Source organism: Mandrillus leucophaeus, unplaced genomic scaffold (genome assembly GCF_000951045.1).
Source record: "Mandrillus leucophaeus isolate KB7577 unplaced genomic scaffold, Mleu.le_1.0 Scaffold109, whole genome shotgun sequence".
NCBI lineage: Eukaryota > Metazoa > Chordata > Mammalia > Primates > Cercopithecidae > Mandrillus > Mandrillus leucophaeus.
The window spans coordinates 1,156,352-1,172,152 of record NW_012099098.1 but is presented as its reverse complement, the minus strand read 5'-3'; the positions used below and the strand labels follow the sequence as shown (position 1 = coordinate 1,172,152).

General features: G+C 50.7%; 2 protein-coding genes across 5 annotated transcripts in view; one reads left to right on the top strand and one right to left on the bottom strand.

Moving 5' to 3' along the window:
- Positions 1 to 661: 661 nt before the first annotated feature.
- Positions 662 to 6,470, bottom strand: NAIF1 (nuclear apoptosis inducing factor 1). Of its 3 annotated transcripts, none has more exons than XR_001006890.1 (3): positions 5,714 to 6,470; positions 2,802 to 3,328; positions 662 to 1,251 (listed from the first exon to the last, which is right to left on the bottom strand). XR_001006890.1 is itself a non-coding variant. In XM_011988093.1 (3 exons), the coding sequence occupies exons 2-3, from the start codon at positions 6,222 to 6,224 to the stop codon at positions 2,856 to 2,858; spliced, it is 984 nt and encodes a 327-aa protein (XP_011843483.1). In that variant the 5' UTR covers positions 6,225 to 6,234; positions 6,314 to 6,443; the 3' UTR covers positions 662 to 2,855. The 3 variants fall into 3 exon arrangements, 2 of the variants coding, with proteins under 2 accessions (XP_011843483.1, XP_011843471.1); XM_011988093.1 differs by having other exon boundaries at positions 662 to 3,328; positions 5,714 to 6,234; positions 6,314 to 6,443; XM_011988081.1 differs by having other exon boundaries at positions 662 to 3,328.
- An 849-nt stretch (positions 6,471 to 7,319) lies between these two features.
- The window catches only part of SLC25A25 (solute carrier family 25 (mitochondrial carrier; phosphate carrier), member 25), a 53,887-nt gene continuing 45,405 nt past the window's right edge, over positions 7,320 to 15,801 (top strand). The window contains exon 1 of one of the 2 annotated variants that reach the window (XM_011988042.1): positions 7,320 to 7,698. In XM_011988042.1, coding sequence (XP_011843432.1) covers positions 7,441 to 7,698 — 258 coding nt within the window. In that variant the 5' untranslated portion in view covers positions 7,320 to 7,440. The remainder of the gene's footprint in view (positions 7,699 to 15,801) is intronic. The other variant, XM_011988036.1, reaches the window with a different exon arrangement.

Below are 15,801 nucleotides of genomic sequence, written 5' to 3'. Positions count from 1 at the left end.
GTGAGACCTGGGATTGGGTACACTTAACAAATGCCTCAGGTAATTCTTTTTTTTTCTTTTTTTGAGATTGAGTCTTGCTCTGTCACCCAGGCTGGAGTGCAATGGCATGATCTCGGCTCACTGCAACCTCCGTCTCCCAGGTTCAAGCGATTCTCCTACTGCAGCCTCCTGAGTAGCTGGGATTACAGGTGTGTGCCACCACACCCAGCTAATTTTTGTATTTTTAAGAGAGATAGGGTTTCACCATGTTGGTCAGGCTGGCCTCATAAAACTCCTGACCTCGTGATCTGCCCACCTCAGCCTCCCAAAGTGCTGGGATTACAGGCATGAGCCACGGTGTCTGCCTCAGGTAATTCTTCAAAGTCCCAAACACTGCCTTAAACCAGGAATAGACTGACTTCTACTGTAAATGGGCCAGAGAGTAAACACCTTTGGCTTTGTGGGCCAGATGTCTCTGTAACTACTCAACTCTTGCTTTGGTGGTGGGGGAAAAAAAAAAAAAAAAAAAAAAAGCCATAGGTTCATAAATGAATGGGTGTGGCTGTGTTCCAATAAAATTTTACTTATAAAAATAGGTGGTGAGCCTGATTCAGTGTGTGGGCCATCGTCTGCCAGTCCCTGTTCTCTTCTATATATAACCAATAAAGACACAGAGATGTACGTATAAAAAAGTGATATGTCTTTAATTTAAAATTATGACCTGGAAATAACTAGTCAGTTTAAGTGATCCAGACTTCCTCTTCATACCCAAATGGAACAGACACAATATTGGCTCAGATTTCCAACCCCAGAACAAAACCAAACCGAATCCTTGGGAAGTCCCTGCAGTGACCTTGCTGGGGCCATCAGACTGCACAGAGTGGAGGCGTCCAAGCTGCTGGGCTGCTGTTCTCCAGCCACACTGAGAAGAGTGTTCCCTCTTCCAGCAACTCCCTCGCTGGGTCCGATATCCCCCTTCACCTCCCTTTTAGCTGGCACTGCACGAATGCCTCCACAGAGAGGCTGACACTACAGCAGTCACTTCCAAACTGTCTTCGGTGCATCTTCAGGGCCACCTTCCTGTGGTCACAATAGAGGAGCTGAGCATTCTAAACGTTTGTGCCCAGGAGGGCGGCGTCTTCACTTTTTAGCTGAGGTCTGGAGCCCTGAGTTGTAACCATTGGTCACGTGTGGCTGAGGCACCGGCAGCAAATCGGCAAACTTGGGAAACGATCTGGGGAGATGTAAGGGCCTTGGTAATTGATGGTAAGTCTGAAAATGAAACAGACAAATGGCATCTGGGTAAAATCCTTACAGACATGTCAGAAGAGAAAGTGTAAAATGGAACAGGGAACAGCACCTCCTTCAGCACTCCAAGGCTCTGCCTGCTCTTCCCTGAGCACAGAATCCAAAGGGTCCCATTTCTGGTGTGTGTGTGTGTTTTGTTTTTTTTTTCTTTTTGAGATGGAGTCTCGCTCTGTCGCCAGGCTGGAGTGCAGTGGCGCGATCTAGGCTCACTGCAACCTCCGCCTCCTGGGTTCAAGCGATTCTCCTGCCTCAGCCTCCTGAGTAGCTGGGATTACAGATGCACACCACCACGCCCAGCTAATTTTTGTATTTTTCGTAGAGACGGGGTTTCACCATGTTGGCCAGGATGGTCTCGATCTCTTGACCTCGTGATCCACCCGCCTCGGCCTCCCAAAGTGCTGGGATTACAGGCTTGAGCCACCGCGCCCGGCCAGGGTCCCACTTCTTAGGTTGGCTTCACCTCTTCCTCCTCCTACATTCAGGGTCAATCATGGCTTTGGATTCACTCAGCCACTCAGAGAGTCTCAAGAGAACAGGAGGCACTGAGGGGTGTGGCAGGGGAAGAGTCCAGCGTGTGATGCTCAGCAGGGCTTTTTTTGCTGAATTTTGGAAATGTGGAGTCAGCAGAGGAGGAAGGGTGTGGCCACAGGGCGGCCCTCCTGGAGGCCTTCCTAGGAGGGGTTCACACACAGCACAAATACAACTGGCTGGAAGCAAGCCTCCGCGCAAAGCCAACAGGTCACTCAGACCCACTGCAGTGGGGCAGCAAGCTTCCACACTAGTTGGCTTTCTCGAAAATTTACAGCATCCAAAGCTTGACCTGAGTCAAAAGCTCTAGGGGCAAACTACCAAAGGACTACCCAGAGATGCTGTGGAAATCCAGAGAGTGGACAAACCGTCCTCACCACACACAGTATTCCTGAGCCAGACTGGCTGCACACTGCATGCATTACGGAGGCGTCCCAGCGCAGTACCTAACAAGGGCCTGCGCTGTGCCTGGGGTGGGGTCAGGGGAGAGCACAACAGTCATTGGAGTCCCCTGAGAACTGAGGCACAGTGAGAAGGAGAAAAGGGTGGGGTTTCCTCCTCAGGCAAAGTCACACTGCCTCCCAAGGGAGGAAGATATTATTGCTCAACTGCCAGCACCAGTGACATGACCCTACTCGAAAGGATGGCACTTGGGGTAGGGCAGCTCAGGAGAGACCCAGGCTGGGCGACGGCCCCCAGTGACAGCCCGCTGTGTTGTTCCTTACAGTTGTCCAAGACCAAGGCTGGGTCATGTCACAAGCCTGGGGTCGTGACAACACGTGTCCCATCACATGCACCTGTGACCCCCAGCTAACCAATCTTCTGGGTCTTAGCAAGGCAGCTCAAGTAGGGGGAGTAAGAGTTTGGGTCCCGGGAGCCCAACAAATTCCTCTTCTCAAAAACAGTGCAACCCCTAAGCGTTTATTAAAGAGGGAGCTGTGCACATGGCCGGCCTAAGGCCAAGGCCAATCACAGGACCCACTTACAAGACCATGGAGTTTTCATCCCATCATGGCAGAAGGCTGGCCTGACCCCTGCCCTCACTGGATGATGCTGTCTGGCTGCCCATTCTGGGCCACCTGCCCAGGGTCAGAGGTGGGGGCCGGGTTAGCTGTGTTGCTCTGCAGGTAGCGGCGGAAATCTTTGATCATGGGCCGGAGGACCTGGATGAGGACGCTCAGGGCAGCCTGTGTGCCCTCCATGGCCTGGGCCTGGCGCTCCTGGGCACAGGCCTGCACTTCCTGGGAGCGGCGGATCATCTGCAGTAGGTCGTTTTGCTGCTCCAGGTGCTGTGCGATCTCCTTCACATGCAGGTTGGTGACCCGCTGCTCCTGTATCAGCTTGGCGGAGTTGAGAGCAATGCGGCTCTTGAGCGCTTGCGGCTTGACCGATGTGTCTGCATGCTGGGCCATCATGTCCACAGGGGCCTCCGGTGGCAGCGGCGGGGGTGCCTCAGCCGTGCAGTACTCCACCACGCCCTCCTCCAGCGTGTGATAGGTAGTCTCTGTGGGGACTGCAGGGTAGAAAGAACAGAGGCAAAGGCAGGTCACTTTCTGGAAGGAATACAGCTGGCTGTATAGGGTGGGGAAGAGGCCATAAAGGGGAATCCAGGCCTCCCCTGGCTGCATAGCTATTCAGGTATAAATCTAGAATCTAAGGGGTTCAGAATCTTAATCTACTTGGTAATCAAAGGGCCAGCCCTGGATCTGGCAAAAGCAAAGATGTTGATCATAATACTAGCAAAACTTTTAGAGCAACTACTACATGTCAGGCACTTTGTACTCATTAGCTCAACAAATCCTCAAAATGACACCAAGAGGTCAGTGCTGTCATCTTCATTTTCCAGAAATGAGAAAACAGACCGAGAAATGTAGAATGACTTGCTAAGGTCACAGAGCTTATTCAGCAGAGCCAAGAGGCAAACCCAGGTCTCCTCAACAGCAGAGCCCAACGTGCTCCTAACCTCCACGCTGGGCTGCTCCTAGCTAAGAAAGGCACCCCCTGCTGGGCGCGGTGGCTCACACCTGTAATCCCAGCACTTTGGGAGGCCGAGGTGGGTGGATCACCTGAGGTTAGGAGTTCGAGACCAGCCTGACCAATATGGAGAAACCCTGTCTCTATTAAAAATACAAAATTAGCCAGGTGTGGTGGCATGCCTGTAATCCCAGCTACTTGGGAGGCTGAGGCAGGAGAATCGCTTTAACCTGCGAGACGGAGGTTGCAGTGAGCCGAGATCGTGCCATTGCACTCCAGCCTGGGCAACAAGAGCGAGATTCCATTTCACACACACACAAAAAAAAGATAGGCACCCCAGAGGCTGGGTCACATGCTCTCTGTGGTACCAGTGAAGCAGGCATCTTGGGTGGGACTCTACACATGCTCTTTGCAGCCACATTAGTCCTACCTCCTTTGATGCTTTCTGGTTTTTTTGTTTTGTTTTGTTTTTCTTGAGTCGGCGTTTTGCTCTTTGCCCTGTCGCCCAGGTTGGAGTTCAGTGGCACGATCTCGGCTCACTGCAACCTCCGCCTCCCGGGTTCAAGAGATTCTCGTGCCTCAGCCTCCCGAGTAGCTGGGACTACAGGCGCCTGCCTCCAAGCCTGGGTAATTTTTGTATTTTTAGTGGAGACGAGGTTTTACCATATTGGCCAGGCTGGTCTCGAACTCCTGACCTCAAGTGATCCGCCCACCTCAGCCTCCCAAAGTGCTGGGATTATAGGAGTGTGCCCGGTCCTTTGATGCTTTGACTTGACTTCCTAGGCCCCTGTGGTCAAGCAGAAAAGGAGGTGGGAATGGGGCAGCGGTAGCTTAAGTGCCCAGTCAATGTCTCCCTGTCTCTCATCATCTGGGTCAATGGGATACTTAAACGTTTATCCTTCCTGTTCCAGAGCAGCATCTGACTTGGACCCGTGTTTGTCCCCCTTACCCCACCCCAGTGTATTCTTGAGAAATACGCATTGCAAGGGGATGGCACTCGCACATCCACCCAACTTCCCCAGCCCCCACTGAGAACCACTGAATGATCCAGCTCACAGCCATCACAAGCGAGCAGAGGTAACAGTCACGGGTACAAATCCTTCTTTGAACTAAAAAATCCAACCAAAGTTAGCTCTGTTGTCATTCCTAGCTGAGAACCTTGGAAAGGATCCTAGCTGGGCTGTTTGGGCCTCCACACATGTGGGAGAGGTCAAGCTCCTCCACCCTTCAATGCCAATGTCAGCTATGTGTCCCCACGCCACCAAGAAGCCCCCTTCCTCTTCCGGGGCCTTAGATTTTCCCAACTGATGGTGAAGCTATTCCTATATGTGTCATATCTGTCCTACTAGAATATAACTGGCCTGTATTTTAGACAACTTGGTAATCCCAGTGCCCAGCACAGGGTTTGGTACAGAATAAGTGCTAATGTTTGATGAATGGATGAATGAATGGAGTAGATTAACACCAGGAACCAGGAGGCTCCCAAGCAGCACCTGATCAAAGATCCCCCGCACTGAAAACAGAATCCAAAATCGTTGTCTCACTTGGGCAGTATTATTCCCATCAATTTTTTCAACAAATAATGGCCTGGCTGTCTACTACAAGCTGAGCCCTGTGAAAATCCTCTGGTCTCTTGTCTTCAAGGACCACCCAGTTCGGCAAGTGGAGGTAAGTCATGGACAAACATGGTGGCAATGCTCAGTGGTGAGCTATCCAGCACATCAGAAGTCCAGCCCACGTGCTGAGGAAGTCCCAAAGAGAGCAAGATCACTTTTGTCTGGGGTGCTGCTCTTGGAAGGCCTCATGGTCTTCCAAGACCCCCATCTGACCTCTGACCCTTGGCAGCCAACCTTCCCCAGGCCACCCCAGAGCTTGCTGACCCTTCCCACTTATGCACGCCGCCTGGGCAGGAGAGGTCACTCACTCTGTGTCAGGGTGACCGTGGCTGCGGCTGCGGTGGCCGAGGGTCCGAGGGCCACAGGGTGGATCTCTGTGGTGCTGGGCAGGCTGATGATGGTGGCCTCGCCCAGCAGGTTGCAGATACGCTGTTGCATGGGGGTCAGCAGCACTGGGGCTACAGCTGGGCCACCGCCGCCACTGCCACCGCCTGTCCCAGGCCCCCCAGCTCCGTCCTCCTCAGTGGACCCCGGCGCCTCACCACCCTCCACGGCGGCCCGGACCTGGGCAACCTTGCGACGGACCTCAGTCTTGAGGTCAGACCACTTCTTCTTGACCTCAGGCAGCTCCCTGCGGCAGGTGGCCACAGCGTTGACCCTTCTCAGGATGCCGTGCCAGGCCGCGCTCTTGGCGGCCAGGGGGACCCCGGCGTTGAAGTGGTTCACCAGCAGGTGCTTCTTCAGCTCCAGCTCCTCCACGATGATCTCCACCTCCCGCTCTGAGAAGTTCATCTTCCTCTTCTTGGCTGGGACGGCCATGGCCTCTCCCCTCCCCTCTTTTTAAAGAAATTATAATCCCCTCAAGCGCCCCAATTCTCCTTCTCTTCTCCCTCAGCCTCGCCCCTCACCCACCCCCTACAGGGGATAGGCCAGGCTTGCTCGAGGCCAAGCACTAGGCCTTTGGTAACCCCCCTCGCTACGCAAAGTGCGTAGGGCCCAGCCCCAACCGGCCCGGCCGCTGCCAGCCAGCGGCGTAATGGCTTCCTGAATCTGCCTCTTCCGCCGAGGTGTGCGGAGATCCGCCCACTTCCCCTCTTCCCGCCTCCCAGCGCTTCTCCGGGAGAACCCGCCTTCCCGGTTGGTAGAGGCTCAAATATCACGTCGATCACTGGTTCTTTCGGTCTGTCGCTCAGCTACAGAGCACGCCCACTTACTGTAATTCGCCTGATCATTGGTTTAAAATTGTGTCTGTCGCCCAGAGCGCCCCGCCCACCTAACCTTTATTCACTTCCATTGGAAAATCATTCTGTCGTTCAATTATCAGTATTAAGACGATTAAGCCGTTAAATTCAGCTATTTTATTGGTGGTTTAGGGAGTTAGATTACCAAAACCCTGCTTCCTGAGGATACTTCGTGCTTTCGGCCGTGAGCCATGAGTCAATTTTAAATTCCTCCCACCGGCACAAACTCTGCCCTGCAACTGCAGTTCATAAATGCTCTCACACAAATCCTATTTCCCACCGGAGGCTACGATCTCTGCGTACACGACCGCTCCTCCCATCCTTAAGATCCTGCAGTCTAAACAGAGTTAGTTCATCAATGGAAACTGAACACGGGGCCTTCCGCCTGCCAATCACAAGATTCCTGCCTATCGCTGCGTGATTTTCTCTCTCTTGGCCCCCGGCTCAGCCAATCCCCGCCTCCCTCAGTTTGAATCGGCCCCAGGCGGAACAGGGTGACCCAGCCCACCCCATTGATCCGGGTAGTCCGGGGCGGTGTGGGCTGCCCTTAGGCAGGCTCCGCCCCTCCCGGCTCTCCATCCGAGCCTGTGATTGGCCTTCGGTGCGCCAGGGGCGTGGCCGGTGAGGAGGGGCGCGAAGGGGCGGGGCTCCCGGAAGCCGCCCCTCCCGCCAGCTTGCCGGTGTCTCAGAGCCCGCGCTCGCAGCTCCAGAGCGCCTGGCGTGCCTTCCGCACGGTCCACGCCGGCCCGCCGCCCCAGCCCCCGCCAGCGCCCGGAGCCCCTGCCTCGCACCCGATGGTGAGCAGTGTGTTGTGCCGCTGTGTGGCCTCCCCGCCGCCGGACGCCGCCGCCGCCGCCTCTTCGTCTGCCTCGTCGCCGGCGTCCGTGGGGGAGCCCTGCGGCGGCGCTATCTGCGGGGACCCGGACCACCGGCTGCGCCTGTGGAGACTCTTTCAGACGCTCGACGTCAACCGGGACGGCGGCCTGTGTGTCAACGACCTGGCGGTGGGGTTGCGGCGCCTGGGACTGCACCGCACGGAGGGCGAGCTCCGGGTAGGCTGCGCGCATCCTCAGCACCGGCGGGGAGGGAGCCCCTCGAGGGCCGGGTGACAGGTCTGGGCCGCTGGTGACAGGTCTCGGGGGACGGCCCCTTGGGCTGCGCGGGATCCCTACTGTCCAGAGGAAGGATGCACCCTGACTCACTGAGGGACACCCCACTTATGCCCTGATGGGAGTGGGGCTCTTTCCTGACTTCTTTGGGTGCTTGAGCCGGGTTCTTCGTGGACACAGGTGGGCACCCTCTGGGCCTTCTGATGGGTGAAAAGCCCTTTCTTGCCCGGGCTTTCCCCAGAGTAGAAGGCTCAGGAGTGTGCCTTTGTCACTTCCTGACCTCGAGGCCAAGCTGGACGCTCCCTTCACCCATGAATGGGTTCATCCATCGGTCCCCAGCAGCACCCCCTCCTTTCCCTCTCGTTTCCATGCCAGCCGTGGACCCTGATCTGGTTCCTCTCAGGAGCATGTGGGAGTTGAAAAAAAATTTGGTATTGGAGTTTCAGGCTGATCCGTGTGGACGTGGGCGGTGAAGACTGACAGTTCTCATGATTTAGGCTCATCCCCATTGCCCTGTTTATCCAGAAAATGGGATCGTGATCCCTGCGGGTTGGAGTGTGGATGAAGTGAAAGAATCTGGAGGAATTTTTTTTCTGAAAGTCAAAGCGAGATTGTTACTGTTGTGGGCTCTTGGCCGAGGTATGGGAATAGGGGCGCAGAGAAATGGTCATCCCTGGGCCTGCCAGGAGGAGAAGTGCTGGCCTTTCTGTATGAGAACCTCAGAGCAGAGGCTGTTTCTTTCCCTTCTGTCTCTTCCCCTTCAGTCTGACTTGGCAGATGTAGCTGCCACTTTCCCAAGTATTTCATTTACTGTGGCTTAGCCTGATTTACAACCTGGAATAGGACTCCTGAGTACTTTACCTAAGAACCTGTTTCTCTGCTGAGTTAGTTTGGTCTATTTGTACACACGACAATTAGAGAATCTGACAGCCAAGTATGAAGAGAATCTGGTAAACCGCCAATGAATTAAATCAATTTGTTGGGTGGGTGTACATAGGTGTTATTAACTCATGTACAAGATTATTGGATCAACATCCAAGGTGTTGAGCCGTAACTATTAGGATCAGCCTAGGAGGACCAAGAGTAATACTACGCAACATAGAATCGTTGAGTTAAGTCCAAGAGATTTAGAGACAAGGTTTTTTTTGTTGTTTGTTTTGAGACAGAGTCTGGTTCTGTCTCCCAGGCTGGAGTGCAGTGGTGCGATCTCAGCTCACTGCAGCCTCCGCCTCCTGGGTGCAAGAGATTCTCCTGTCTCATCCTCCCCAGTAACTGGGATTACAGGCACATGCCACCATACACAGCTAATTTTTGTATTTTTAGTAGAGACGGGCTTTCACCATGTTGGCCAGGTTGGTCTCGGGCTCCTAACCTCAGGTGATCCACCTGCCTCGGCCTCCCAGAGTGTTGGGATTACAGGCGTGAGCCACTGCACCCAGCTAGAGACTACTTTAAAAAAAAAAATGTTTCCAGTCAGTTTTACACAAAATAGTGTTGTGAACTAGAGATTTTCCTGTATGTATCTGATGAATACTCACTTGAAAAGATAGAATGGCTGGCTGGGCACAGTGGCTCACGCCTGTAATCCCAGCACTTCCTGGGAGGCCGAGCTGGGTAGATCACCTGAGGTCGGGAGTTTGAGACCAGCCTGACCAACATGGATAAACCCCGTCACTACTAAAAATACAAAATTAGCTGGGCGTGGTGGCGCATGCCTGTAATCCCAGCTACTCGGGAGGCTGAGGCAGGAGAATCGCTTGAACCGAGGAGGCAGAGGTTGCGCCATTGCACTCCAGCCTGGGCAACGAGAGTGAAACTCCATCTCAAAAAAAAAAAAAAGAAAGAAAAGGAAAGAAAAGATAGGAAGGCTAAACCCAGAGGGTTTCTGTGTCAAACCTACCCACTTGGCATTGCTGCCAGGCACATTGAGAACATCTGGCTGTGAGAGAATGTTAAATGTTTACACCATGCTTTGTGCCTCAACTAGGGTCACAGCGTTCTCGAGATTCGAGGCACATCTGATATTGATCCTAATCTGTTTTTTTAGTGGTGAATTTCTCGGGGCAAATAAGGAGAAAGTGATCATTTTTCTTTCTGGTTTTGAAAGAAAACTTTTGTTAACCAGAGAGCCTAGCCCCTTGGGGTCACTTTGGCTCTAAAATCTTTGACTCTGTGACAGATCTAAGTTCTCTGATATGGAGCATTTCTTCTTTATTCTTTTGGTGTGTGGGTTTAGTGTATTTCATTTATTTGTCTATTATTATTATTATTATTATTATTATTATTACTTTTCTGTGATGGAGTTTCACTTTTGTTGCCCAAGCGGGAGTGCAATGACACGGTCTCGGTCTCAGCTCACTGCAGCCTTCTCCTTGGGGGTTCAAGTGATTCTCCTGCCTCAGCCTCCTTCGGACTACAGGCATGCTGGGACTACAGGCGCGCGCCACCACACCCGGCTCATTTTTTTTTTTGTATTTTTAGTCGAAACGGGGTTTAACCATGTTGGCCAGGCTGGTCTCGAACTCCTGACATCAGATGATCCACCCACCTCGGCCTCCCAAAGTGCTGGGATTATAGGCATGAGCCACCGCACCTGGTCTATTTATCTATTTTTTTTTTTTTTTTTTAGTTGGAGTCTCGCTCTGTCACCCAGGCTGGAGTACAGTGGTGTGATCTCACTGAAACCTCTGCCTCCTGGGTTCAAGCAATTCTCCTGCCTCAGCTTCCTGAGTAGCTGGGATTACAGGCACCTGCCACCATCCCTGGCTAATTTTTGTATTATTAGTAGAGAAGGAATTTCACCATGTTGGCCAGGCTGGTCTCGAACTCCTGACCTCAAGTAATCTACCCACCTCAGCCTCCCAAAGTTCAGGGATTACAGGTGTGAGCAACTGCACTGGGCAGTATAGACTGTATTTCTACAACTTTTTTAGCTTTTGAACAAATTCAGTTGTTATACAGCTTTGAGATCAGAAATAATTTATTAGGTCATTACCTGTAAAGGAGCACATGTTAGTCCTGTGGGGAATGTTTGAAGTATTGGAGAGAAGATCTGCCTTTTTGTAAATAACTGGGCAACAGGAAGACACCCTGCCTCTTGTGCTCCCGTACCACTTCCTGTTGAATTAGTATTAACTGCCTACAGAAAAAGCAGTGCTGTGGCTTTGCAGAGCTAGCTGGAGCCGAAAGAGAACTCTGGGGCCCTTTGGGTCAAAATGGGTCATCTGCCGCGGGAATAGATGTTGAAAAACACATCAGACTTTGGAAGATGCTTCCTATGGCCCATATGAAACCAGTGTGAGATGCTTGGGTTTGCAAAGGAATCAGCTGTGAGTGCTTATCAGAGGGTGATGGGTAAATCCAGGCCATGTGACTTCACAAAGCCTCTTCTTAGCTTATAACAGTCTGGGTCAAGTTTTCTTTAAAAGTAAACCAGCAAGTTTTGCTGTCTGCCTTTGTTTGAAAAGAGATGGGACAGTCATAAAAAATTGCTTAAAATGGAAGTGAGCAGAGAAACCGATGGCAGCCAGCCAGGGAAATTTTCTTTGTAAAGGGCATGTAAGCGAGAAGCTTGTTCTGGGACAAAAAAAGGGAAGAGTTCATTAAAGAAGAAAGCAAAAAGATGACGACAACAGTAGTGACTTGGGGAGATGAGACTCAGCCAGAGCTAATTATAGATTGCCTATTTAAGGCATTTTCATGTGACCAAATAAAATCTGGGTCTTAAAACAAATTTAAAACATAGGTTAGAGCTCAGGCAGCCAATTAGAGAAAGAAAGCAAGCTGTGTTACATGTAAACAGTTGTCTCTTCAGCTGAGGCTTTTGGGCTCTTGTAAGGGGCTGGTGTTTATTGCAGGTGAGGTTCTAGATGAGCTGCAGTTTGCTCATTTAGAGACTGGCATCCACACCATCTCGTTTGAGCCTCACAAAAACCTGTGAAGTAAGCAAGTCAGTAAAATGATTTTTACTCCATTTTACTAGGGAAGGAACAACGGTTCAAAAAGACAATGGAACAACGTCAAAGATCATTTGATCGCTAGGAAGTTGGACCAGAGAAGGAATTGGAACCATCTTCTGATTCCTGCTCCTCTCCTGGTTAACGCAGTTCTTTTCAGGAACATAAAGAGAATTCTCAAGTTCTTTTGGGGGAACTTGAGAAGGAGGAGGAGAGATCACTTAGAACCACATATTTTGCTCCCAAAGTATAGGTTTCAAGATTATCCACAGTTGACCCTGTCAAAGAACAAGAATCCGCTCCCCTATTTCTCTCCCGGACCTGAGCAATGCACGTGAGGCAATCCCTATTGACTTGAAATTATTGAATGGAGATCAGTAATGTCAAGTTGGTATTGCTTAATCAGACAGACTGTTGAACTCTATACCTTTTAAATGTTTGGCCATTTGTGGATGTTTATCAAAAGAGCCAGACTTAGATAAGATAGTCTACAGAAGAAAGCTCCTTTCCAAGAGATAGACGTTATTTACTATAATGTAATGGCCCTTTAAGAAAAGAAAAATGCTTTTTGCAGATTGGATTAAATTCATGTATTAAACTAATTGTGTTATATTGTTGCATAATCGGTCCCTGGCTCAAAGTCATAATCATCAAGTCAACTAGAATACTCTTTTTTTTTTTCCGAGACAGAGTCTTGCTCTGTCTGGAGTGCAGCGGTGTGATCTCAGCTCAATGAGACCTCCACCTCCCGGGCTCAAGCAGTTCTCTGCCTCCGCCTCCCATGTAGCTGGGATTACAGGCATGAGCCACCATGCTTGTTCTTGAGAAGATTTTTTTTTTTTTTTCTTTTTGAGACGGAATCTTGCTCTGTCGCCCAGGCTAGAGTGCAGTGGTGCAATCTCGGCTCACTGCAACCTTCACCTCCCTGGTTCAAGCAATTCCCCTGCCTTAGCCTCCCAAGTAGCTGAGATTACAGGCGCATGCCACCACACCAGGCTAATTTTTTTGTATTTTTAGTAGAAACGGAGTTTCACCATGTTGGCCAGACTGGTCTCGAACTCCTGGCCTCAGGCAATCCGCCCGCTTCAGCCTCCCAAAGTGCTGGGATTACAGGCGTGAGCCACCATGCCCAGCTGAGATGATTTTTTTTTTTAAATGAGTTGATATTTGGAAAGACGCAGTCCCATACCCTGATCCTAAAACCAAGTAACAAATAAGAACAGGGCCAGGCACGGTGGCTCACATCTGTAATCCCAGCACTTCGGGAGGCTGAGGCAGGCGGATTACCTGAGGTCAGGAGTTCACGACCAGCCTGGCCAACATGGTGAAACCCTGTCTCTATTAAGAATACAAAAATTAGCCAGGCATGGTGGCACAAACCTGTAATCCCAGCTACTTGGGAGGCTGAGGCAGGAGAATTGCTCGAGCCCTGGAGATGGAGGTTGCAGTGAGCCGAGATCGTGCTGACACGTGCCTGGCCAACAGAGCCAGACTCTGTCTTAAAAGAAAAAAAAAAGAATATATGAAGCTGGCCACAATGGCTCATGCCTATAATCCTAGCACTTTACGAGGCTGAGGTGGACAGATGGCTTGCACCCAGGAGTTCGAGACCAGCCTGGGCAACTTGGTGAAACCCTGTCTCTACAATAAATACAAAAATTGGCCGGTCACAGTGGCTCGTGCCTGTAATCTCAACACTTTGGGAGGCTGAGGCAGGCGCATCACCTGAAGTGAGGAGTTCAAGACCAGCCTGGCCAACATGGTGAAACCCTGTCTCTACTAAAAATATAAAACTTAGCCAGGCGTGGTGGTGCATGCCTTTCTGTAGTCCCAGTTACTTGGGAGGCTGAGGGAGAATTGCTTGAACCTGGACGGCAGAGGTTGCAGTAAGCTGAGATCATGCCACTGTACTCCAGCCTTGGAGACAGAGTGAGACTTCATCTCAAAAACAACAACAACAAAATTAGCTGGGCATAGTGGCCCACACCTGTAGTCTAGCTACTTGGGAGGCTGGGGCAGGAGGATCACTTGAGCCTGGGAGGCTGAGGTTGCAGTGAGCAGAGACTGTGCCACTGCACTTCAGCCTAGGTAACAGAACAAGACCCTGTCTCAACATAGATACAAATAGAGAGTGAGAGAGCACAAGCCTGTCTGATCTGGAGCTTCAACTGGATGAATTTTTTTGATGTTCAAAGAATTATTACTGGCCAGATACAAAGGCTCACGCCTGTAATCCTAGTACTTTGGGAGGCCAAGGTGGGTGGATTGCTTGAGCTCAGGAGTTTAAGACCAGCCTGGGCAACATAGCAAGACCCCATCTCTGTTTTTTATAAAATTAAAAAAAAATTTTTTTAAATGAGGGTTTGAGTGTGGCAACTCACGCCTGTAATCTCAGTGCTTTGGGAGACTGAGGCGGGCAGATTGCCTGAGGTCAAGAGTTCAAGACTAGCCTGGCCAACATGTTGAAACCCCGTCTCTACTAAAAATACAGAAAAACTAGCCAGGCCAACACCTGGTGGGCACCAGTAATCCCAGCTACTCAGGAGGCTGAGGCAGGAGAATCACTTGAATCCGGGAGGCGGAGGTTGCAGTGAGCCAAAATCGCGCCACTGCACTCCAGCATGGGTGACAGTGTGAGACTGCCTCAAAAAAAAGAAAAAAAAAGAATAGTTATTACTTGTTGAAGTCTCACATCCCCACAAGGGAATGATAGAAACAAATATTTCGCTGGTATTCATGCCTATTCCAGCTGACTCTTGAATTCCTGGGCTCAAGCAGTCCTCTCATCTCGGCTTCCCAAAGTGCTGGGATTACAGACCTAAGCCACTGTACCCAGCCAACTTTTTATTTTACTTTATTGTGCCTGTGACACAGCCTCAGGGGTCTTGATGACATGTGCCCAGCAGCCAAGTTTTTATTATTTACATATTATTTGAAACAGGATCTTGTTCTGTCACCCAGGCTGGCATGCAGTGGTACAATCACAGCTCACCACAACTTTGACCTCCCAGGCTCAAGCGACCCTCCCACTTAGCCTCCCAGGTAGCTGGGATTACAGGTGTGCACCACCATGCCCAGCTAATTTTTGCATTTTTTGTAGAGGCAGCATTTTCCCATGTTGCTCAGGCTGGTCTCAAACTCCTGAATGCAAGCGATCCTCTTGCCGTGGCCTCCCAAAGTGTTAAGATTACAGGCATGAGCCACCATGCCCAGCCTAACTTTTTATTTTTAACCATTAATTATACTAATGTGAATTTGGCAGAACCATAGAATTAAGTCTTGGAAGGGTCACGGGCCATCATGGTCACTAGCCAGCCTTCCACCCAACATGGGGATAAGCTCTCCCAGAGCATCCCTTGCATATGGTCATCCGCCCTTTCTGTTGTGGACCTAATTGGAGTCACTGAGTTCTTTGTCATGTCAGACCGAAATCTTGTATGTGCTGCTGCCCATTGCCCCATGTGTACTTTCAGGAGCAAGACAGAAAAGTGATCCAAGGGTCCTTTATCTGACATCTGGGGTCTTATCTTCCTATAATCTCTGCTGCTGCTAAAAAGAGGTATCATCATGCGCTTCTCACATGACGTGCTGTCCATACCTCTTACAGTGCCCTTAGCTGAGACGATAACCCATGGGGTTTATAGCACAGACTTTCCTCGGAAATGTTACGCCGAGTGAAAAAAGCCAGTCACAAAGATCATGCACTGCATGTTCCATTTAGGTGGAAGTCCAGAATGGAGAAGTCTATAGAGATAGAAAATTGAGAAGTGCTTGCCTACCTGGGAGTAGGGTACTGGCGGGTAGAAAGGTAGGAAGGTGATAAGGAAGAGAGATGAGGTTTCTTTTTGAGGTGATGAAAATATTCTCAAGTTGACTGGAGTGATGGTTGCACATATCTGTGAAGATACTGAGAACCACTGAATTGTATACTTTAAATGAGTGGTTCATGCCTGTAATCCCAGCACTTTGGGAGGCCGAAGTGGGCGGATCACCTGAGGTCAGGAGTTTGAGACCATCTGGCCAACATGTAGAAACCCCATCTTGGCCGGGCGTGGTGGCTCAAGCCTGTAATCCCAGCACTTTGGGAGGC